Source organism: Oncorhynchus mykiss, chromosome 21 (genome assembly GCF_013265735.2).
Source record: "Oncorhynchus mykiss isolate Arlee chromosome 21, USDA_OmykA_1.1, whole genome shotgun sequence".
NCBI classification, from domain to species: Eukaryota; Metazoa; Chordata; class Actinopteri; order Salmoniformes; family Salmonidae; genus Oncorhynchus; species Oncorhynchus mykiss.
The window spans coordinates 41,867,017-41,890,885 of NC_048585.1; the positions used below are offsets into that span (position 1 = coordinate 41,867,017).

The 23,869-nt window shown below is 42.7% G+C and overlaps 1 protein-coding gene and 8 non-coding genes across 9 annotated transcripts in view; 8 read left to right on the forward strand and 1 right to left on the reverse strand.

Annotated features, from left to right (window-relative positions):
* The first annotated feature begins 10 nt into the window (after nt 1-10).
* On the forward strand, nt 11-84 carry trnan-guu. The gene has a single exon. It is a non-coding gene; the product is annotated as a tRNA-Asn (tRNA).
* A 1,093-nt stretch (nt 85-1,177) lies between these two features.
* trnan-guu lies at nt 1,178-1,251 on the forward strand. Its single transcript has one exon. It is a non-coding gene; the product is annotated as a tRNA-Asn (tRNA).
* Nucleotides 1,252-2,329: 1,078 nt separating this feature from the next.
* On the forward strand, nt 2,330-2,403 carry trnan-guu. Its single transcript has one exon. It is a non-coding gene; the product is annotated as a tRNA-Asn (tRNA).
* Nucleotides 2,404-3,497: 1,094 nt separating this feature from the next.
* Nucleotides 3,498-3,571, forward strand: trnan-guu. The gene has a single exon. It is a non-coding gene; the product is annotated as a tRNA-Asn (tRNA).
* A 1,087-nt stretch (nt 3,572-4,658) lies between these two features.
* On the forward strand, nt 4,659-4,732 carry trnan-guu. Its single transcript has one exon. It is a non-coding gene; the product is annotated as a tRNA-Asn (tRNA).
* Nucleotides 4,733-8,887: 4,155 nt separating this feature from the next.
* trnan-guu lies at nt 8,888-8,961 on the forward strand. The gene has a single exon. It is a non-coding gene; the product is annotated as a tRNA-Asn (tRNA).
* Nucleotides 8,962-10,054: 1,093 nt separating this feature from the next.
* On the forward strand, nt 10,055-10,128 carry trnan-guu. Its single transcript has one exon. It is a non-coding gene; the product is annotated as a tRNA-Asn (tRNA).
* A 2,616-nt stretch (nt 10,129-12,744) lies between these two features.
* Nucleotides 12,745-12,818, forward strand: trnan-guu. Its single transcript has one exon. It is a non-coding gene; the product is annotated as a tRNA-Asn (tRNA).
* Nucleotides 12,819-21,770: 8,952 nt separating this feature from the next.
* LOC110500446 (alpha-actinin-3) overlaps nt 21,771-23,869 on the reverse strand; it is a 30,566-nt gene continuing 28,467 nt past the window's right edge. Inside the window, exon 22 of the mRNA XM_036957857.1 lies at nt 21,771-23,633. Within this exon, the coding sequence (XP_036813752.1) occupies nt 23,552-23,633 (82 nt within the window). The 3' untranslated portion in view covers nt 21,771-23,551. The remainder of the gene's footprint in view (nt 23,634-23,869) is intronic.

Consider the following 23,869-nt stretch of genomic DNA (forward strand, 5'->3'; position numbering starts at 1 on the left):
TACACCACAAGTCTCTGTGGCGCAATTGGTTAGCGCGTTAGACTGTTAATCTAAAGGTTGGTGGTTCGAGCCCACCCAGGGACGACAGTTTTCAGTTTGTTGTGCTCCATGATGTCGATGTGACGCCCTGTACCTGTTATGAGATTCCTGTTAAATTGCCGTGCTGAGGGTCAATGCCAACACAAGCCTCTCTCGTGCAATCAGTTAGTGTGTTTGACTGTCAATCTAAAGGTTGGTGCTTTGACACCACCCAGGGATGACATTTTTCAGATTGTGAAGTCCCCCTTCCTGACTTGGCGTGAGCTTCCATGAGACTTTGGCCTGCTGAGGGTCAGTATAACCACAAGTCTCTGTGGTGCAATTTGTTGGCGCGTTAGACTGTTCATTTAAAAGTTGGTGATTTGAGCCCACCCAGGGATGCTGTCTTTCTATTTCTAGTGATATGGAAGACCTTCCTGGCCTTACAGTAAGCTTGCTTTTGACCTGCTGTGTTTCCTGTTGTAACATGTGATTGGTGTGTTGTTGAACATGAAAGATGACAAGTTACTATACCTACTGGTAAAATGGCTGTCAATGGTCTCTGATCTTCTGTTACTCAATAGCTTGATCATTCTGTGTTCTCCAAGGAACATATAATTTATTCTTATTAATCTGGCTAGTATGACAACGTAAATGATGTCAATCTGGTATGAAAAAACGTATTATTTATATTTATCTTGCGAGAAGGACAATGTTGGTCCAGAGTTTTTGTGTGTAAATGTATGCCTATACGCCATAAAAGTGACTAGCCACTTCATCATTCTTCCGGAGTCAGTCCCCTAATTATTTTTGAATGGGCTTGGCGATTATATATTACATTTGTGAAAATGCAGTTGTTTAAAATATATATTTATCATAATATATTTGTGATTGTGGCTGAATTTACTCTTGCCAGATGCCTTTTAATATAATGTTGCGCTGACGAACATTGCGCTACATCTTTGCCCTTTTAAGGCCATTCAAAAAGCTAACAAACATTAGAAAACTACAGGGCTACTTCCTTGAAAATGTTGCTGCACTTTCGATGCACGTTAACACAACCATTGGAACAAAGTGTTGTTGTTTCGTAAACTCCATGTTCAGTTGGATGAGATCACGAATGGCCAGCGATCTAGCGTCAGGATTAAATACACCACAAGTCTCTGTGGCGCAATTGGTTAGCGCGTTAGACTGTTAATCTAAAGGTTGGTGGTTCAAGCCCACCCAGGGACGACAGTTTTCAGTTTGTTGTGCTCCATGATGTCGATGTGACTACCTGTTATGAGATTCCTGTTAAATTGCCGTGCTGAGGGTCAATGCCAACACAAGCCTCTCTCGTGCAATCAGTTAGCGTGTTTGACTGTCAATCTAAAGGTTGGTGCTTTGACACCACCCAGGGATGACATTTTTCAGATTGTGGAGATGTGAACTGACCCTTCCTGACTTGGCGTGAGCTTCCATGAGACTTTGGCCTGCTGAGGGTCAGTATAACCACAATTTGTTGGCGCGTTACTGTTAATTTCAAAGTTGGTGATTTGAGCCCACCCAGGGATGCTGTCTTTCTATTTCTAGTGATATGGAAGACCTTCCTGGCCTTACAGTAAGCTTGCTTTTGACCTGCTGTGTTTCCTGTTGTAACATGTGATTAGTGTGTTGTTGAACATGAAAGATGACAAGTTACTATACCTACTGGTAAAATGGCTGTCAATGGTCTCTGATCTTCTGTTACTCAATAGCTTGATCATTCTGTGTTCTCCAAGGAACATATAATTTATTCTTATTAATCTGGCTAGTATGACAACGTAAATGATGTCAATCTGGTATGAAAAAACGTATTATTTATATTTATCTCGCGAGAAGGACAATGTTGGTCCAGTGTGTTTGTGTGTAAATGTATGCCTATACGCCATGAAAGTGACTAGCCACTTCATCATTCTTCCGGAGTCAGTCCCCTAATTATTTTTGAATGTGCTTGGCTATTATATATTACATTTGTGAAAATGCAGTTGTTTAACATATATATTTATCAGAATATATTTGTGATTGTGGCTGAATTTACTCCTGCCAGATGCCTTTTAATATAATGTTGCGCTGACGAACATTGCGCTACACCTTTGCCCTTTTAAGGCCATTCAAAAAGCTAACAAACATTAGAAAACTACAGGGCTACTTCCTTGAAAATGTTGCTGCACTTTCGATGCACGTTAACACAACCATTGGAACAAAGTGTTGTTGTTTCGTAAACTCCATGTTCAGTTGGATGAGAGCACGAATGGCCAGCAATCAAGTGTCAGGATTAAAGACACCACAAGTCTCTGTGGCGCAATTGGTTAGTGCGTTAGACTGTTAATCTAAAGGTTGGTGGTTCGACCCCACCCAGGGACGACAGTTTCCAGTTTGTTATGCTCCATGATGTGGATGTGACATCCTGGACCTGTAATGAGATTCCCAGTTACTTTGTCCTGCTGAGGGTCAATGCCAACACATGCCTCTCTCGTGGAATCAGTTAGAGTGTTTGACTGTCAATCTAAAGGTTGGTGCTTTGACACCACCCAGGGATGACATTTTTCAGATTGTGAAGTCCCCCTTCCTGACTTGGCGTGAGCTTCCATGAGACTTTGGCCTGCTGAGGGTCAGTATAACCACAAGTCTCTGTGGTGCAATTTGTTGGCGCGTTAGACTGTTCATTTAAAAGTTGGTGATTTGAGCCCACCCAGGGATGCTGTCTTTCTATTTCTAGTGATATGGAAGACCTTCCTGGCCTTACAGTAAGCTTGCTTTTGACCTGCTGTGTTTCCTGTTGTAACATGTGATTGGTGTGTTGTTGAACATGAAAGATGACAAGTTACTATACCTACTGGTAAAATGGCTGTCAATGGTCTCTGATCTTCTGTTACTCAATAGCTTGATCATTCTGTGTTCTCCAAGGAACATATAATTTATTCTTATTAATCTGGCTAGTATGACAACGTAAATGATGTCAATCTGGTATGAAAAAACGTATTATTTATATTTATCTTGCGAGAAGGACAATGTTGGTCCAGAGTTTTTGTGTGTAAATGTATGCCTATACGCCATAAAAGTGACTAGCCACTTCATCATTCTTCCGGAGTCAGTCCCCTAATTATTTTTGAATGGGCTTGGCGATTATATATTACATTTGTGAAAATGCAGTTGTTTAAAATATATATTTATCATAATATATTTGTGATTGTGGCTGAATTTACTCTTGCCAGATGCCTTTTAATATAATGTTGCGCTGACGAACATTGCGCTACATCTTTGCCCTTTTAAGGCCATTCAAAAAGCTAACAAACATTAGAAAACTACAGGGCTACTTCCTTGAAAATGTTGCTGCACTTTCGATGCACGTTAACACAACCATTGGAACAAAGTGTTGTTGTTTCGTAAACTCCATGTTCAGTTGGATGAGATCACGAATGGCCAGCGATCTAGCGTCAGGATTAAATACACCATAAGTCTCTGTGGCGCAATTGGTTAGCGCGTTAGACTGTTAATCTAAAGGTTGGTGGTTCAAGCCCACCCAGGGACGACAGTTTTCAGTTTGTTGTGCTCCATGATGTCGATGTGACTACCTGTTATGAGATTCCTGTTAAATTGCCGTGCTGAGGGTCAATGCCAACACAAGCCTCTCTCGTGCAATCAGTTAGCGTGTTTGACTGTCAATCTAAAGGTTGGTGCTTTGACAGCACCCAGGGATGACATTTTTCAGATTGTGAAGTCCCCCTTCCTGACTTGGCGTGAGCTTCCATGAGACTTTGGCCTGCTGAGGGTCAGTATAACCACAAGTCTCTGTGGTGCAATTTGTTGGCGCGTTAGACTGTTCATTTAAAAGTTGGTGATTTGAGCCCACCCAGGGATGCTGTCTTTCTATTTCTAGTGATATGGAAGACCTTCCTGGCCTTACAGTAAGCTTGCTTTTGACCTGCTGTGTTTCCTGTTGTAACATGTGATTGGTGTGTTGTTGAACATGAAAGATGACAAGTTACTATACCTACTGGTAAAATGGCTGTCAATGGTCTCTGATCTTCTGTTACTCAATAGCTTGATCATTCTGTGTTCTCCAAGGAACATATAATTTATTCTTATTAATCTGGCTAGTATGACAACGTAAATGATGTCAATCTGGTATGAAAAAACGTATTATTTATATTTATCTTGCGAGAAGGACAATGTTGGTCCAGAGTTTTTGTGTGTAAATGTATGCCTATACGCCATAAAAGTGACTAGCCACTTCATCATTCTTCCGGAGTCAGTCCCCTAATTATTTTTGAATGGGCTTGGCGATTATATATTACATTTGTGAAAATGCAGTTGTTTAAAATATATATTTATCATAATACATTTGTGATTGTGGCTGAATTTACTCTTGCCAGATGCCTTTTAATATAATGTTGCGCTGACGAACATTGCGCTACATCTTTGCCCTTTTAAGGCCATTCAAAAAGCTAACAAACATTAGAAAACTACAGGGCTACTTCCTTGAAAATGTTGCTGCACTTTCGATGCACGTTAACACAACCATTGGAACAAAGTGTTGTTGTTTCGTAAACTCCATGTTCAGTTGGATGAGATCACGAATGGCCAGCGATCTAGCGTCAGGATTAAATACACCACAAGTCTCTGTGGCGCAATTGGTTAGTGCGTTAGACTGTTAATCTAAAGGTTGGTGGTTCAAGCCCACCCAGGGACGACAGTTTTCAGTTTGTTGTGCTCCATGATGTCGATGTGACTACCTGTTATGAGATTCCTGTTAAATTGCCGTGCTGAGGGTCAATGCCAACACAAGCCTCTCTCGTGCAATCAGTTAGCGTGTTTGACTGTCAATCTAAAGGTTGGTGCTTTGACACCACCCAGGGATGACATTTTTCAGATTGTGGAGATGTGAACTGACCCTTCCTGACTTGGCGTGAGCTTCCATGAGACTTTGGCCTGCTGAGGGTCAGTATAACCACAATTTGTTGGCGCGTTACTGTTAATTTCAAAGTTGGTGATTTGAGCCCACCCAGGGATGCTGTCTTTCTATTTCTAGTGATATGGAAGACCTTCCTGGCCTTACAGTAAGCTTGCTTTTGACCTGCTGTGTTTCCTGTTGTAACATGTGATTAGTGTGTTGTTGAACATGAAAGATGACAAGTTACTATACCTACTGGTAAAATGGCTGTCAATGGTCTCTGATCTTCTGTTACTCAATAGCTTGATCATTCTGTGTTCTCCAAGGAACATATAATTTATTCTTATTAATCTGGCTAGTATGACAACGTAAATGATGTCAATCTGGTATGAAAAAACGTATTATTTATATTTATCTCGCGAGAAGGACAATGTTGGTCCAGTGTGTTTGTGTGTAAATGTATGCCTATACGCCATGAAAGTGACTAGCCACTTCATCATTCTTCCGGAGTCAGTCCCCTAATTATTTTTGAATGGGCTTGGCGATTATATATTACATTTGTGAAAATGCAGTTGTTTAAAATATATATTTATCATAATATATTTGTGAAATTGGCAGGGATGACCGTTTTCAGTTTGTTGTGCTCCATGATGTGACGTCCTATTCCTGTTAAATTGCCGTGCTGAGGGTTGTTATATAAATAATCTAATATAAAGCGTTACTTGCAGACCAAAGCTCTGGTTAAACCGGATGCCCTCAGATAACTCTGGGCCCAGTGTCCTCAGTCAAGTCTAGAGCCTGCGTGCAATAACATGATTATCCAAAGGACACACAGCTGCCATCACGCAAATATACTCCCCTGTAACTACAAAGAGCAGCCTGCAACACTAACGAGCTTAGAAGTGCCAAGCTATCTCACTGACATTGACCCTTGCATGCACTCCTGCAAAGACAGGAAACACCTGAGTCTAAAGCAGACATTACCAATATCCACGCTTCCTTGACACACGTACATCTCATGAAGCACTGTACACTCACACTCTACCCCCCCCCCCCCCCCCCCCTACTCGTTGGGTGCCAAGAGCAAAGGACTTTGCTGTGCACCAGTGGGGCCCGCTCTGGCTAGAGCAAGGCCCACCTCCAACTCTCCAGGACCAGTCAGAAGACCAACACGACGAGACTCCACCTACATTATTCTGTGTATACATTCTGCTGTAAACTCTGGCTGAGGGGCCAAATTATTCTGACTCCTCACAGAGTCACATTCCTTAGGTCCGTGCACGATAAACGGCAGGACAAGATAACTTTGACCAATAAACTGCCTTTTTGATACACCTGATTCCACTCTGTCCAGCGTCGTTGTTTTGCATTCCCTCTCCAGTATGAAACACCAACAGGGTCAATGCCAACACAAGCCTCTCTCGTGCAATCAGTTAGCGTGTTTTACTGTCAATCTAACGGTTGGTGCTTTGACACCACCCAGGGATGACATTTTTCAGATTGTGGAGATGTGAACTGACCCTTCCTGATTTGGCGTGAGCTTCCATGAGACTTTGGCCTGCTGAGGGTCAGTATAACTACAAGTCTCTGTGGTGCATTTTGTTGGCGCGTTAGACTGTTAATTTAAAAGTTGGTGATTTGAGCCCACCCAGCGATGCTGTCTTTCTGTTTCTAGTGATATAGAAGACCTTCCTGGCCTTACAGTAAGCTTGCTTTTGACCTGCTGTTTTTCCTGTTGTCACATGTGATTGGTGTGTTGTTGAACATGAAAGATGACAAGTTACTATACCTACTGGTAAAATGGCTGTCAATGGTCTCTGATCTTCTGTTACTCAATAGCTTGATCATTCTGTGTTCTCCAAGGAACATATAATTTATTCTTATTAATCTGGCTAGTATGACAACGTAAATGATGTCAATCTGGTATGAAAAAACGTATTATTTATATTTATCTCGCGAGAAGGACAATGTTGGTCCAGTGTGTTTGTGTGTAAATGTATGCCTATACGCCATGAAAGTGACTAGCCACTTCATCATTCTTCCGGAGTCAGTCCCCTAATTATTTTTGAATGGGCTTGGCGATTATATATTACATTTGTGAAAATGCAGTTGTTTAAAATATATATTTATCATAATATATTTGTGAAATTGGCAGGGATGACCGTTTTCAGTTTGTTGTGCTCCATGATGTGACGTCCTATTCCTGTTAAATTGCCGTGCTGAGGGTTGTTATATAAATAATCTAATATAAAGCGTTACTAGCAGACCAAAGCTCTGGTTAAACCGGATGCCCTCAGATAACTCTGGGCCCAGTGTCCTCAGTCAAGTCTAGAGCCTGCGTGCAATAACATGATTATCCAAAGGACACACAGCTGCCATCACGCAAATATACTCCCCTGTAACTACAAAGAGCAGCCTGCAACACTAACGAGCTTAGAAGTGCCAAGCTATCTCACTGACATTGACCCTTGCATGCACTCCTGCAAAGACAGGAAACACCTGAGTCTAAAGCAGACATTACCAATATCCACGCTTCCTTGACACACGTACATCTCATGAAGCACTGTACACTCACACTCTACCCCCCCCCCCCCCCCCCCCCCCTACTCGTTGGGTGCCAAGAGCAAAGGACTTTGCTGTGCACCAGTGGGGCCCGCTCTGGCTAGAGCAAGGCCCACCTCCAACTCTCCAGGACCAGTCAGAAGACCAACACGACGAGACTCCACCTACATTATTCTGTGTATACATTCTGCTGTAAACTCTGGCTGAGGGGCCAAATTATTCTGACTCCTCACAGAGTCACATTCCTTAGGTCCGTGCACGATAAACGGCAGGACAAGATAACTTTGACCAATAAACTGCCTTTTTGATACACCTGATTCCACTCTGTCCAGCGTCGTTGTTTTGCATTCCCTCTCCAGTATGAAACACCAACAGGGTCAATGCCAACACAAGCCTCTCTCGTGCAATCAGTTAGCGTGTTTTACTGTCAATCTAACGGTTGGTGCTTTGACACCACCCAGGGATGACATTTTTCAGATTGTGGAGATGTGAACTGACCCTTCCTGATTTGGCGTGAGCTTCCATGAGACTTTGGCCTGCTGAGGGTCAGTATAACTACAAGTCTCTGTGGTGCATTTTGTTGGCGCGTTAGACTGTTAATTTAAAAGTTGGTGATTTGAGCCCACCCAGCGATGCTGTCTTTCTGTTTCTAGTGATATAGAAGACCTTCCTGGCCTTACAGTAAGCTTGCTTTTGACCTGCTGTTTTTCCTGTTGTCACATGTGATTGGTGTGTTGTTGAACATGAAAGATGACAAGTTACTATACCTACTGGTAAAATGGCTGTCAATGGTCTCTGATCTTCTGTTACTCAATAGCTTGATCATTCTGTGTTCTCCAAGGAACATATAATTTATTCTTATTAATCTGGTTAGTATGACAACGTAAATGATGTCAATCTGGTATGAAAAAACGTATTATTTATATTTATCTCGCGAGAAGGACAATGTTGGTCCAGTGTGTTTGTGTGTATATGTATGCCTATACGCCATGAAAGTGACTAGCCACTTCATCATTCTTCCGGAGTCAGTCCCCTAATTATTTTTGAATGTGCTTGGCTATTATATATTACATTTGTGAAAATGCAGTTGTTTAACATATATATTTATCAGAATATATTTGTGATTGTGGCTGAATTTACTCCTGCCAGATGCCTTTTAATATAATGTTGCGCTGACGAACATTGCGCTACACCTTTGCCCTTTTAAGGCCATTCAAAAAGCTAACAAACATTAGAAAACTACAGGGCTACTTCCTTGAAAATGTTGCTGCACTTTGGATGCACGTTAACACAACCATTGGAACAAAGTGTTGTTGTTTCGTAAACTCCATGTTCAGTTGGATGAGAGCACAAATGGCTAGTGATCTAGCGTCAGTATTAAATACACCACAAGTCTCTGTGGCGCAATTGGTTAGCGCGTTAGACTGTTAATCTAAAGGTTGGTGGTTCGAGCCCACCCAGGGACGACAGTTTTCAGTTTGTTGTGCTCCATGATGTCGATGTGACGCCCTGTACCTGTTATGAGATTCCTGTTAAATTGCCGTGCTGAGGGTCAATGCCAACACAAGCCTCTCTCGTGCAATCAGTTAGTGTGTTTGACTGTCAATCTAAAGGTTGGTGCTTTGACACCACCCAGGGATGACATTTTTCAGATTGTGAAGTCCCCCTTCCTGACTTGGCGTGAGCTTCCATGAGACTTTGGCCTGCTGAGGGTCAGTATAACCACAAGTCTCTGTGGTGCAATTTGTTGGCGCGTTAGACTGTTCATTTAAAAGTTGGTGATTTGAGCCCACCCAGGGATGCTGTCTTTCTATTTCTAGTGATATGGAAGACCTTCCTGGCCTTACAGTAAGCTTGCTTTTGACCTGCTGTGTTTCCTGTTGTAACATGTGATTGGTGTGTTGTTGAACATGAAAGATGACAAGTTACTATACCTACTGGTAAAATGGCTGTCAATGGTCTCTGATCTTCTGTTACTCAATAGCTTGATCATTCTGTGTTCTCCAAGGAACATATAATTTATTCTTATTAATCTGGCTAGTATGACAACGTAAATGATGTCAATCTGGTATGAAAAAACGTATTATTTATATTTATCTTGCGAGAAGGACAATGTTGGTCCAGAGTTTTTGTGTGTAAATGTATGCCTATACGCCATAAAAGTGACTAGCCACTTCATCATTCTTCCGGAGTCAGTCCCCTAATTATTTTTGAATGGGCTTGGCGATTATATATTACATTTGTGAAAATGCAGTTGTTTAAAATATATATTTATCATAATATATTTGTGATTGTGGCTGAATTTACTCTTGCCAGATGCCTTTTAATATAATGTTGCGCTGACGAACATTGCGCTACATCTTTGCCCTTTTAAGGCCATTCAAAAAGCTAACAAACATTAGAAAACTACAGGGCTACTTCCTTGAAAATGTTGCTGCACTTTCGATGCACGTTAACACAACCATTGGAACAAAGTGTTGTTGTTTCGTAAACTCCATGTTCAGTTGGATGAGATCACGAATGGCCAGCGATCTAGCGTCAGGATTAAATACACCACAAGTCTCTGTGGCGCAATTGGTTAGCGCGTTAGACTGTTAATCTAAAGGTTGGTGGTTCAAGCCCACCCAGGGACGACAGTTTTCAGTTTGTTGTGCTCCATGATGTCGATGTGACTACCTGTTATGAGATTCCTGTTAAATTGCCGTGCTGAGGGTCAATGCCAACACAAGCCTCTCTCGTGCAATCAGTTAGCGTGTTTGACTGTCAATCTAAAGGTTGGTGCTTTGACACCACCCAGGGATGACATTTTTCAGATTGTGGAGATGTGAACTGACCCTTCCTGACTTGGCGTGAGCTTCCATGAGACTTTGGCCTGCTGAGGGTCAGTATAACCACAATTTGTTGGCGCGTTACTGTTAATTTCAAAGTTGGTGATTTGAGCCCACCCAGGGATGCTGTCTTTCTATTTCTAGTGATATGGAAGACCTTCCTGGCCTTACAGTAAGCTTGCTTTTGACCTGCTGTGTTTCCTGTTGTAACATGTGATTAGTGTGTTGTTGAACATGAAAGATGACAAGTTACTATACCTACTGGTAAAATGGCTGTCAATGGTCTCTGATCTTCTGTTACTCAATAGCTTGATCATTCTGTGTTCTCCAAGGAACATATAATTTATTCTTATTAATCTGGCTAGTATGACAACGTAAATGATGTCAATCTGGTATGAAAAAACGTATTATTTATATTTATCTCGCGAGAAGGACAATGTTGGTCCAGTGTGTTTGTGTGTAAATGTATGCCTATACGCCATGAAAGTGACTAGCCACTTCATCATTCTTCCGGAGTCAGTCCCCTAATTATTTTTGAATGGGCTTGGCGATTATATATTACATTTGTGAAAATGCAGTTGTTTAAAATATATATTTATCATAATATATTTGTGAAATTGGCAGGGATGACCGTTTTCAGTTTGTTGTGCTCCATGATGTGACGTCCTATTCCTGTTAAATTGCCGTGCTGAGGGTTGTTATATAAATAATCTAATATAAAGCGTTACTAGCAGACCAAAGCTCTGGTTAAACCGGATGCCCTCAGATAACTCTGGGCCCAGTGTCCTCAGTCAAGTCTAGAGCCTGCGTGCAATAACATGATTATCCAAAGGACACACAGCTGCCATCACGCAAATATACTCCCCTGTAACTACAAAGAGCAGCCTGCAACACTAACGAGCTTAGAAGTGCCAAGCTATCTCACTGACATTGACCCTTGCATGCACTCCTGCAAAGACAGGAAACACCTGAGTCTAAAGCAGACATTACCAATATCCACGCTTCCTTGACACACGTACATCTCATGAAGCACTGTACACTCACACTCTACCCCCCCCCCCCCCCCCCCCCTACTCGTTGGGTGCCAAGAGCAAAGGACTTTGCTGTGCACCAGTGGGGCCCGCTCTGGCTAGAGCAAGGCCCACCTCCAACTCTCCAGGACCAGTCAGAAGACCAACACGACGAGACTCCACCTACATTATTCTGTGTATACATTCTGCTGTAAACTCTGGCTGAGGGGCCAAATTATTCTGACTCCTCACAGAGTCACATTCCTTAGGTCCGTGCACGATAAACGGCAGGACAAGATAACTTTGACCAATAAACTGCCTTTTTGATACACCTGATTCCACTCTGTCCAGCGTCGTTGTTTTGCATTCCCTCTCCAGTATGAAACACCAACAGGGTCAATGCCAACACAAGCCTCTCTCGTGCAATCAGTTAGCGTGTTTTACTGTCAATCTAACGGTTGGTGCTTTGACACCACCCAGGGATGACATTTTTCAGATTGTGGAGATGTGAACTGACCCTTCCTGATTTGGCGTGAGCTTCCATGAGACTTTGGCCTGCTGAGGGTCAGTATAACTACAAGTCTCTGTGGTGCATTTTGTTGGCGCGTTAGACTGTTAATTTAAAAGTTGGTGATTTGAGCCCACCCAGCGATGCTGTCTTTCTGTTTCTAGTGATATAGAAGACCTTCCTGGCCTTACAGTAAGCTTGCTTTTGACCTGCTGTTTTTCCTGTTGTCACATGTGATTGGTGTGTTGTTGAACATGAAAGATGACAAGTTACTATACCTACTGGTAAAATGGCTGTCAATGGTCTCTGATCTTCTGTTACTCAATAGCTTGATCATTCTGTGTTCTCCAAGGAACATATAATTTATTCTTATTAATCTGGTTAGTATGACAACGTAAATGATGTCAATCTGGTATGAAAAAACGTATTATTTATATTTATCTCGCGAGAAGGACAATGTTGGTCCAGTGTGTTTGTGTGTATATGTATGCCTATACGCCATGAAAGTGACTAGCCACTTCATCATTCTTCCGGAGTCAGTCCCCTAATTATTTTTGAATGTGCTTGGCTATTATATATTACATTTGTGAAAATGCAGTTGTTTAACATATATATTTATCAGAATATATTTGTGATTGTGGCTGAATTTACTCCTGCCAGATGCCTTTTAATATAATGTTGCGCTGACGAACATTGCGCTACACCTTTGCCCTTTTAAGGCCATTCAAAAAGCTAACAAACATTAGAAAACTACAGGGCTACTTCCTTGAAAATGTTGCTGCACTTTCGATGCACGTTAACACAACCATTGGAACAAAGTGTTGTTGTTTCGTAAACTCCATGTTCAGTTGGATGAGAGCACGAATGGCCAGCAATCAAGTGTCAGGATTAAAGACACCACAAGTCTCTGTGGCGCAATTGGTTAGTGTGTTAGACTGTTAATCTAAAGGTTGGTGGTTCGACCCCACCCAGGGACGACAGTTTCCAGTTTGTTATGCTCCATGATGTGGATGTGACATCCTGGACCTGTAATGAGATTCCCAGTTACTTTGTCCTGCTGAGGGTCAATGCCAACACATGCCTCTCTCGTGGAATCAGTTAGAGTGTTTGACTGTCAATCTAAAGGTTGGTGCTTTGACACCACCCAGAGATGCCATTTTTCAGATTGTAGAGATGTGAACTGACCCTTCCTCACTTGTTGTGAGCTTCCATGAGACTTTGGCCTGCTGAGGGTCAGTATAACCACAAGAATCTGTGGTGCAATTGGTTGGCACGTTAGACTGTTAATTTAAAAGTTGGTGATTTGAGCCCACCCAGGGATGCTGTCTTTCCATTTCTCGTGATGTGGTAAGATCTTCCTGACCTTATAGCAAGCTTGCTTGTTTCCTTCTTGTCGCGTGATTGGTGTGTTGTTGAACATGAAAGATGACAAGTTACAATACCTACTGGTAAAATGGCTGTCAATGGTCTCTGATCTTCTGTTACTCAATAGCTTGATCATTCTGTGGTCTCCAAGGAACATATAAATTATCATTTTTAATCCAGGTAGTATGACAACGTAAATTACGTCATTCTGGAATGAAAAACCTAAGCATTTATATTTATATTTATATTGAATGAGAAAAGAGACTGTAACGTTCTTTGCTTCACGGAAACATGGCTCACTCGAGACACGCTACGGGAGTCGGTACAGCCAGCTGGTTTCTTCACACATCGCGCCGACAGAAACAAGCATCTTTCTGGTAAGAAGAGGGGCGGGGGAGTATGCCTTATGATTAACGAGATGTGGTATGATCATAACAACACACAGGAACTCAAGTCCTTCTGTTCACCTGACTTAGAATTCCTCACAATCAAATGTCGACCGCATTATCTACCAAGAGAATTCTCTTCGATTATAATCACAGCCGCATATATTCCCCCCAAGCAGACACATCGATGGCCCTGAACAAACTTTATTTGACTCTATGTAAACTGGAAACCACATATCCTGAGACTGCATTCATTGTAGCTGGGGATTTTAACAAGGCTAATCTGAAAACAAGACTCCCTAAATTCTATCAGCATATCGATTGTGCTACCAGGGCTGGTAAAACCCTGGATCATTGTTATTCTAACTTCCGCGACGCAAATAAGGCCCTCCCCCGCCCTCCTTTCGGAAAAACTGACACGACTCCATTTTGTTGCTCCCTGCCTATAGACAGAGACTAAAACAGGAAGCTCCCGCGCTCAGGTCTGTTCAACTCTGGTCCGTCCAATCTAATTCCACGCTTCAAGATTGCTTCGATCACGTGGATTGGGATATGATCCGCACTGCAGCAAACAACAACATTGACGAATACGCTGATTCGTGAGCGAGTTTATTAGCAAGTGCATCGGCAATGTCGTACCCACAGCAACTATTAAAACATTCCCAAACCAGAAACCGTGGATTGATGGCAGCATTTGCGCGAAACTGAAAGCGTGAACCACTGCTTTTAACCAGTGACCGGAAACATGACCGAATACAAACAGTGTAGCTATTCCCTCCGCAAGGCAATCAAACAAGCTAAGCGTCAGTATAGAGACAAAGTAGAGTCGCAATTCAACGGCTCAGACACAAGAGGTATGTGGCAGGGTCTACAGTCAATCACGGATTAAAAAAGAAAACCAGCCCCGTTGCGGACCAGGATGTCTTGCTCTCAGACAGACTAAACAACTTCTTTGCTCGCTTTGAGGACAATACAGTGCCACTGACACGGCCTGCTACCAAAACCTGCGGATATGCAGCCGATATGAGTAAAACATTTAAACGTATTAACCCCAGCCGTGTCCTCAGAGCATGCGCAGACCAGCTGGCTGGTGTGTTTACGGACATATTCAATCAATCCTTATCCCAGTCTGCTGTTCGTACATGCTTCAAGAGGGCCACCATTGTTCCTGTTCCCAAGAAAGCTAAGGTAACTGAGCTAAAAGACTACCGCCCCGCCCCGTAGCACCCACTTCCGTGCTTTGAGAGACTAGTCAAGGACCATATCACCTCCACCCTACCTGACACCCTAGACCCACTCCAATTTGCCCCAATAGGTCCATAGACGACGCAATCGCAACCACACTTCTCTAATCCATTTGGACAAGAAGAAGAACTACCTGCCCTCCAGGACATCTACACCACCTGATGTCACAGGAAGGCCATAAAGATCTTCAAGGACAACAACAACCCGAACCACTGCCTGTTCACCCCGCTATCATCCAGAAGGCGAGGTCAGTACAAGTGCATCAAAGCATGGACCGAGAGACTGAAAATCAGCTTCTATCTCAAGGCCATCAGACTGTTGAACAGCCACCACTAACATTGTGGCTGCCAACATACTGACTCAACTCCAGCCACTTTAATAATGGAAAAATGTATGTAAAAAATGTATCACTAGCCACTTTAAACAATGCCACTTTTATATGTTTACATACCCTACATTACTCATCTTATATGTATATACTGTACTCGATACCATCTACTGCATCTTGCCTATGCCGTTCTGTACCATCACTCATTCATATATTTTTATGTAAATATTCTTCATCCCTTTACACTTGTGTGTATAAAGTAGTTGTTGTGAAATTGTTAGGTTAGATTACTCGTTGGTTATTACCGCATTGTCGGAACTAGAAGCACAAGCATTTCGCTACACTCGCATTAACATCTGCTCACTGTGTGTATGTGTTCAATTAACATTTGATTTGATTTGATTGTGCTTAGGGTGGAGACTGGACAAGTACACAGTCATCACAAAAATTGAGAAACATTTTTCCTCGGGTGCTTTTAAATATGTCACAGTCCTTTTTACTCATGGTGACCAACAGTCTGAAGGTAAGTGAAAACAAATAAGAAATTGAGTGAATTTGTAGAGAATTGTGGAGGCCGCTGTCACATCAACATCAAATACTGGAACAAGTGTCAACAGGATGAGTACAGAAGCAACCAGTACCAAGTAGCAGGACTACTCAACAACATAGAGAAGATGGTGTTGCGTTGCAACTGAGAGAACAGAGGAGGGTGCTACACCAACATGCTCCAAGCAGCAGAGAGAGAGAAGAACAAGTATCTCAAATAAAGTAGTAGAAGCAGGAGAAGAAGAAGCAGGAAAAGCAGCTGTGGTCGAGATGGGAGCTGTAGTTGCGGTGGAGACACGGACAACCATTGGAGGGGGTGCAGGGTTAAGCATAGCTGCAGGGGTTGTTGCTGGAACGGCAGCATTATCAGGAGCAAAAAGAGGGGGGATAGTTGGAGCTGCTGTAACGGAGGATGCAGAGATACCAGGAGAGGGCAGAGATGCCAGGAGAGGGCAGAGATACCAGGAGAAGGTAGAGACACCAGGAGAGGCAGCAAAGAAAGCAGCTGAGGCTGTCTGGAGGAGTATTTTAGATATAATAAAAACAAAAAGTGTGTCAGGGGTGTACAAAAAACTGAATGATAAGGTTGAGGCATAAAAGTGTTTCAATATTGTCACGTTCTGACCTTTATTTCCTTTGTTTTGTCGTTATTTAGTATGGTCAGGGTGTGAGTTGGGGTGGGCAGTCTGTTTGTTTTTCTACGATTTGGGGATTTCTATGTTTCGGCCTAGTATGGTTCTCAATCAGAGGCAGGTGTCATTAGTTGTCTCTGATTGAGAATCATACTTAGGTAGCCTGGGTTTCACTGTTTGTTTGTGGGTGATGGTCTATGTTAGTTGCTTGTGTCAGTTCTCATTATAGCTTCACGGTCGTTATTTTGTTTATTGTTTTGTATAGTTTGTATTCAGTGTTCAGTGCTTTCGTTAATTAAAAAAGCATCATGAACACATACCACGCTGCATTTTGGTCCGCTTCATACGACGATCGTGACAAATATTATATTTGACTATGAACAGTCGTGGCCAAAAGTTTTGAGAATGACACAAATATTATGAAGAGTGATGAGATGAATTGCAATTAATTGCAAAGTATCTCTTTGCCATGCAAATGAATGGAATCCCCCAAAAACATTTCCACTGCATTTCAGCCCTGCCACAAAAGGACCAGCTGACATCATGTCAGTGATTCTCACAGGTGTGAGTGTTGATGAGGACAAGGCTGGAGATCACTCCGTGATGCTGATTAAGTTCGAATAACAGACTGGAAGCATCAAAAGGATGGTGGTGCTTAGAAACATTGTTCTTCCTCTGTCAATCATGGTTACCTGCAAGGAAACACGTGCCGTCATCATTGCTTTGCACAAAAAGGACTTCACAGGCAAGGATATTGCTGCCAGTAAGATTGCACCTAAATCAATCATTTATCGGCTCATCAAGAACTTCAAGGAGAGTGGTTCAATTGTTGTGAAGAAGGCTTCAGGGTGCCCAAGAAAGTCCAGCAAGCGTCAGGACCGTCTCCTAAAGTTGATTCAGCTGCGGAATCGGGGCACCACCAGTACAGAGCTTGCTCAGGAATGGCAGCAGGCAGGTGTGAGTGCTTCTGCACACACAGTGAGGCGAAGACTTTGGAGGATGACCTGGTGTCAAGAAGGGCAGCAAAGAAGCCCCTTCTCTCCAGGTAAAACATCAGAGACAGACTGATATTCTGCAAAAGGTACAGGGATTGGACTGCTGAGGACTGGGGTAAAGTAATTTTCTCTGATGAATCCACTTTCCGGTTGTTTGGGGCATCTGTAGAAAAAGCTTGTCTAGAGAAGACAAGGTGAGCGCTACCATCAGTCCTGTGTCATGCCAACAGTAAAGCATCCCGAGACCATTCATGTGTGGGGTTGCTTCTCAGCCATGGGAGTGGGTTCACTCACAATTTTGCCTAAGAACACAGCCATGAATAAAGAATTGTCTAACACATCCACCCAGAGCAACTTCTCCCAACCATCCAGGAACAGTTTGGTGGTGAACAATCAAATCAAATCCAAATCAAATCAAATGTATTTATATAGCCCTTCGTACATCAGCTGATATCTCAAAGTGCTGTACAGAAACCCAGCCTAAAACCCCAAACAGCAAGCAATGCAGGTGTAGAAGCACGGTGGCTAGGAAAAACTCCCTAGAAAGGCCAAAACCTAGGAAGAAACCTAGAGAGGAACCAGGCTATGTGGGGTGGCCAGTCCTCTTCTGGCTGTGCCGGGTGGAGATTATAACAAAACATGGTCAAGATGTTCAAATGTTCATAAATGACCAGCATGGTCGGATAATAATAAGGCAGAATAGTTGAAACTGGAGCAGCAGCACAGTCAGGTGGACTGGGGACAGCAAGGAGTCATCATGTCAGGTATTCCTGGGGCATGGTCCTAGGGCTCATGTCCTCCGAGAGAGAGAAAGAAAGAGAGAATTAGAGAGAGCATATGTGGGATGGCCAGTCCTCTTCTGGCTGTGCCGGGTGGAGATTATAACAGAACATGGCCAAGATGTTCAAATGTTCATAAATGACCAGCATGGTCGAATAATAATAAGGCAGAACAGTTGAAACTGGAGCAGCAGCACAGCCAGGTGGACTGGGGACAGCAAGGAGTCATCATGTCAGGTAGTCCTGGGGCATAGTCCTAGGGCTCAGGTCCTCCGAGAGAGAGAAAGAGAGAAGGAGAGAATTAGAGAACGCACACTTAGATTCACACAGGACACCGAATAGGACAGGAGAAGTACTCCAGATATAACAAACTGACCCCAGCCCCCCGACACATAAACTACTGCAGCATAAATACTGGAGGCTGAGACAGGAGGGGTCAGGAGACACTGTGGCCCACTCCGAGGACACCCCCGGACAGGGCCAAACAGGAAGGATATAACCCCACCCACTTTGCCAAAGCACAGCCCCCACACCACTAGAGGGATATCTTCAACCACCAACTTACCATCCTGAGACAAGGCTGAGTATAGCCCACAAAGACCTCCGCCACGGCACAACCCAAGGGGGGGGCCAACCCAGACAGGATGACCACATCAGTGACTCAACCCACTCAGGTGACGCACCCCCTCCAGGGACGGCATGAGAGAGCCCCAGTAAAGCCAGTGACTCAGCCCCTGTAATAGGGTTAGAGGCAGAGAATCCCAGTGGAAAGAGGGGAACCGGCCAGGCAGAGACAGCAAGGGCGGTTCGTTGCTCCAGAGCCTTTCCGTTCACCCTCCCACTCCTGGGCCAGACTACACTCAATCATATGACCCACTGAAGAGATGAGTCTTCAGTAGAGACTTAAAGGTTGAGACCGAGTTTGCGTCTCTGACATGGCAGACCGTTCCATAAAAATGGAGCTCTATAGGAGAAAGCCCTGCCTCCAGCTGTTTGCTTAAAAATTCTAGGGACAATTAGGAGGCCTGCGTCTTGTGACCGTAGCGTACGTGTAGGTATGTACGGCAGGACCAAATCAGAGAGATAGGTAGGAGCAAGCCCTTTCCAGCATGATGGAGCACCTTGCCATAAGGCAAAAGTGATAACTAAGTGGCTCGGGGAACAAAACATCAATATTTTGGGTCCACGGCCAGGAAACTCCCCAGACCTTAATCCCATTGAGAACTTGTGGTCAATCCTCAAGAGGCGGGTAGACAAACAAAACCCCACAAATTCTGACAAACTCCAAGCATTGATTGTGCAAGAATGGGCTGCCATCAGTCAGGATGTGGCCCAGAAGTTAATTGACAGCATGCCAGGGTGGATTGCAGAGGTCTTGAAAAAGAAGGGTCAACACTGCAAATATTGACTCTTTGCATCAACTTCATGTAATTGTCAATAAAAGCATTTGACACTTATGAAATGCTTGTTATTATACTTCAGTATTCCATAGTAACATCTCACAAAAATATCTAAAGACACTGAGGCAGCAGACTTTATGAAAATGTATATTTGTGTCATTCTCAAAACATTTGGCCACGATTGTACACACCAGTCATTGCTGTACCATAGCAGAAAAAAACTGTTTGTCTTGTGAAAATCAAGTGACTGTTAATATGGTATGGTTTTAACAGAATTACAGTAGCAAATGTTTGATTGAATGTCTGCTATTTTCAGTTGATTCTAAGAATATTATCCCCTTTTGATGTAAATTATGTCTTGAGTAAAATGGGGGGGGACACAAAATAACACAATATATATAACATGCATGATTATAATACTGTATGAGTTGAAAGAACTGGAGACATAGAAGTGGCTAATAAAGTATTATTTAACATGTCAGGGTTTCTCTTTTCACCACCTAATAGCATTAAATGTACAGTAAGTGTAGTCAATGAAATCTCTCAACTCACTTTATAAAATCTTCTTGTTTTTCTTATGATCACCATGATACTTTCTGTATTCACTCTTTTAAATGATTAGTGAAATGACATGTAGTCCCTACTTTGTTCATTAAACACAATAAAATAGCTATTTTGTTCAAATCGGTTGATGTTTCTGTGTACATTACAACAAGGGGTTCTAAGGGCAGCTCTATCTGATCGTTTAAGTTTTGACAAGAAATGTGATTGGTTAAGTTTAAGCAGTCAAATCCAATCATGTTGTTATAGGAGCTGCTCTGCTCTTAGGGCAGAACTATTTGTGATTGGTTACGTTTAGGCTCTGTGACGTTAGGCACAGGGACGCCCCTCACTCACCTGCCTCCTCTTACCGGTGTGGTCACACTGATGTTTTCCCGAAACCGATGGCTTTCACGGTTGTGACTTTAAGTGGCAGGCTAGGGAAACTAACGCAATTAACATTGCATTTTAGGAGAATTAACGTCGCATGTTGGAGGAGAATTAACGTTGCATGTTAGAGGAGAATTAACGTTGCATGTTAGGATACTTAAAGTAGCAGGTTAGGAGAATTAGGTTAGGAAAGTGTTAGGCTTAAGTTTAGCTAAAATGCTGCAGTTGTCCCCGACACAACTCGAACATGTAACTTTTAGCCTGTAGCTGTATTCCATCTAGCCGCAACTGTAGATGCCATCAGTACCCAAATCTAACTGCCTGTAACTCAGGACCTGAAGCAAGGATATGCATATCCTTGATATGATTTACAAAAAAAGACTTTGAAGTTTGTGGAAATGTGAAATTAATGTAGGAGAATGTAACACATTAGACCTGGTAAAAGATAATACAAAGAAAAAAGCATGCGTTTATTTTTTTCATCGTCTTTGAAATGCAAGAGAAAGCCATAATGTACTATTCCAGGTTAGGCTCAATTTAGATATTGGCCACTAGATGGCAGCGGTTTATGTGCATAGTTTTAGACTGATTCAATGAACCATTGCAGTTCTGTTCAAAATGTTATATCAAGACTGCCCAAATGTGTCTAATGGGTTTATTAATACATTTTCAAGTTCATAACTGTGCCCTCTTCAAACAATAGCATAGTATTCTGCCACTGTAATAGCTACTGTAAATTGGACAGTGCAGTTAACTTACATTCTTGTTAAGCTTTCTGCCCATATCAGATATATCTATGTCATGGCAAATGATCTTGTTACTTACAACCTCATGCTAATCACATTAGCCTACATTAGCTCAACCGTCCTGCAGGGGGGGGGGGGGGGGGGGGGGGGAACACCGATCCTGTAAAGGTTAACAAGATTAAATAAGGAAAACTCCACTGAACTATTTAAGAATAGAGTGTATGAATTGGTTGCCAGAACTGTCATGTTTAGAATGACCCCGAGTGTCTGGCTGAAGTGCTCTGCTGATATGGACTGTGAATGGATTTTGTCTATATTATCCAATAAACTCAGTTTCATATTACATTTTCATTCTTGAATGTTTATGCTTTATAAAGTCTGTAAGTCCTAGAGACATTACCGTGTTTACATTTAAATAAGTCTTGCAGTTCCTTCTTGTATTTATGTCATATTTAATGAACCAGGAACTGCCCTGGACATTTCGGTTTACTTCTGAACAGTTGCAACAGATGTTTCTTCAACAGTATTGCCAGTCCCTTTATGGTGATCGATGGGAAATAAAAACACAACACAAAACTTCATATAGTAATATAGTTTTCCTTTTTTTATTTATTCCAAGGTGTGACTTTAACTTTGAAGGATTGTGTGGAAGCAAGCTCTTGTAGCGGGTGATAGAATAGAGGGGAAACAGGAGGAAGGGATAATAGAGAAGACAGAAGAGAAAGAATCCACGCAAAGGGGAGTTACTGGTTCTGTCGCTGTCCTAAATGACACCCTGTTCCCTCCGTAGTGCACTTGGCGACTTCGGATCAAGTCAAAAACTAGTGCACGACATAGGGAATTGGGTGCAGATTTGAGGATTGCCCACTGTCATTAGAATACCCTTGCTCACTTCATGGCTGACATTCTCAGGTTCTGTTTTAAACATGTCATGTTCCTGGCCAATTACATTGCAAATGGTTGAGTGCCACCTCATCAACTGTACAGTCAGGCATCAGATTGCTATACCATATGATGCGGTTAGCTGATATGGTTAACACGTATCCAGGCGTTGTGAGATCTGGCAGCAGTCTGCGGTGTGGTCAGCCTGGAACGCAGCCATCCTCTTATTGAACTGGACCATAACCTAAAAGCTTCCTTGCATAGATAGTTAGGCTTTCACAAGCATTTCGCTACACTCGCATTAACATCTGCTAACCATGTGTATGTGACAACTAAAATTTGATTTGATTTGATTTGAGGCTACACCGAGTCCAAAATGGCACCCTATAACCTATGTCGTGCACTACTTTTGACTAGAGCCTATGGGGAATAGGCTGCCATTTTGGATGAAGCCTGGGCCTAGCTTTGTTTCACCATACCTGGACACAGGGTTCCTGAGTCCATATTCCTTTATCTCCAGAACATTACCTGATTTCCTTCTCTCTCGCTCTTTTTCACTACTCAACACCTCTACCTGTCTCTCGCTCCTCTCAAAATGCACAGCAAGCAGACAACCTCAATATGGTTTCATTGGACATGATATGAAATAGTATATGTAAAATATTACATATTATATCATTCTATTGGTGTAGTCATATACCTGGTACAGATGATGGAGTGATGATCGAGGGATGAGACGGAGGAGAGAGGTGACCGACACGCTTCATTCTGGCCATAACAGTTATTATACTCCTTTATCTTTGTATCCTCCAATCAAAATGAGCCTTCCTGTCAGCATCCTCACCCTATCCTCCAATCAAAAAGAATTCTTCCTGTCAGTGTCCTCACCCCTCTAAACAAGTTGATCAGAGATCAGGGGTTAACTACCTTTTACCCACAATTCACTGCTCTCTTCTGATGGCACCCTATACTCTCTGAAATACCACATTACAACATTATGAAAGCATTGGGACAACATTACACGTTTCTGTGGAAAGAGAGGGGTGTTTGCATGGGGACGGGGAGCTGCTATAACGGATTTGTGTGTTGGGGGGGAGATTCAACCATTCAACATGGACAGCATTTCTACTATAAACAGAGCATGCATCTGCATCAATACACAACCAACCAACCAACCAACCAGTATTTCATTGTTTTCTTTTAAACCCTTCCAAATAATAGGAATTGTAATATTATTTGAGGAGGCGAGGTATAGGGCTGGGGAGTGTGGAAGGGGAAAAGAGGAGAGGGGAAGGGAAGGGGCAACTAAACCTCTCTCTGTACAGGAGGGAGAGGATGGAGGGAAGAAAGAGCAGGAGGAGAAGGAGGAGTTTTACACGTCGCTCTCTCCATAGAGGAGAGGGGGAAAATGAAGGGAAGACGAGAGGAGGGGGAAAGGGGGTTTACAAGTCGCTCTCTCCATACAGGAGAGGGGGTTTACAAGTCGCTCTCTCCATAGAGTGCGCTGGAGAAAGAGATGTAGTCGAGGGCTCCGGCTGGGCCGTCGGCTCCAATGTACCTGGTCACAGAGATACATTATATTACCAGAGAGGTCTAATGTACCTGGTCACAGAGATACATTATATTACTAGAGAGGTCTTATGTACCTGGTCACAGAGATACATTATATTACTAGTGAGGTCTAATGTACCTGGTAATAGAGATACATTATATTACTAAAGTGGCCTGTGTCATAGCCACACACTTGTATAGGTTACACAGTTGTACATGTGTGACACAGGACAAATACAAGCA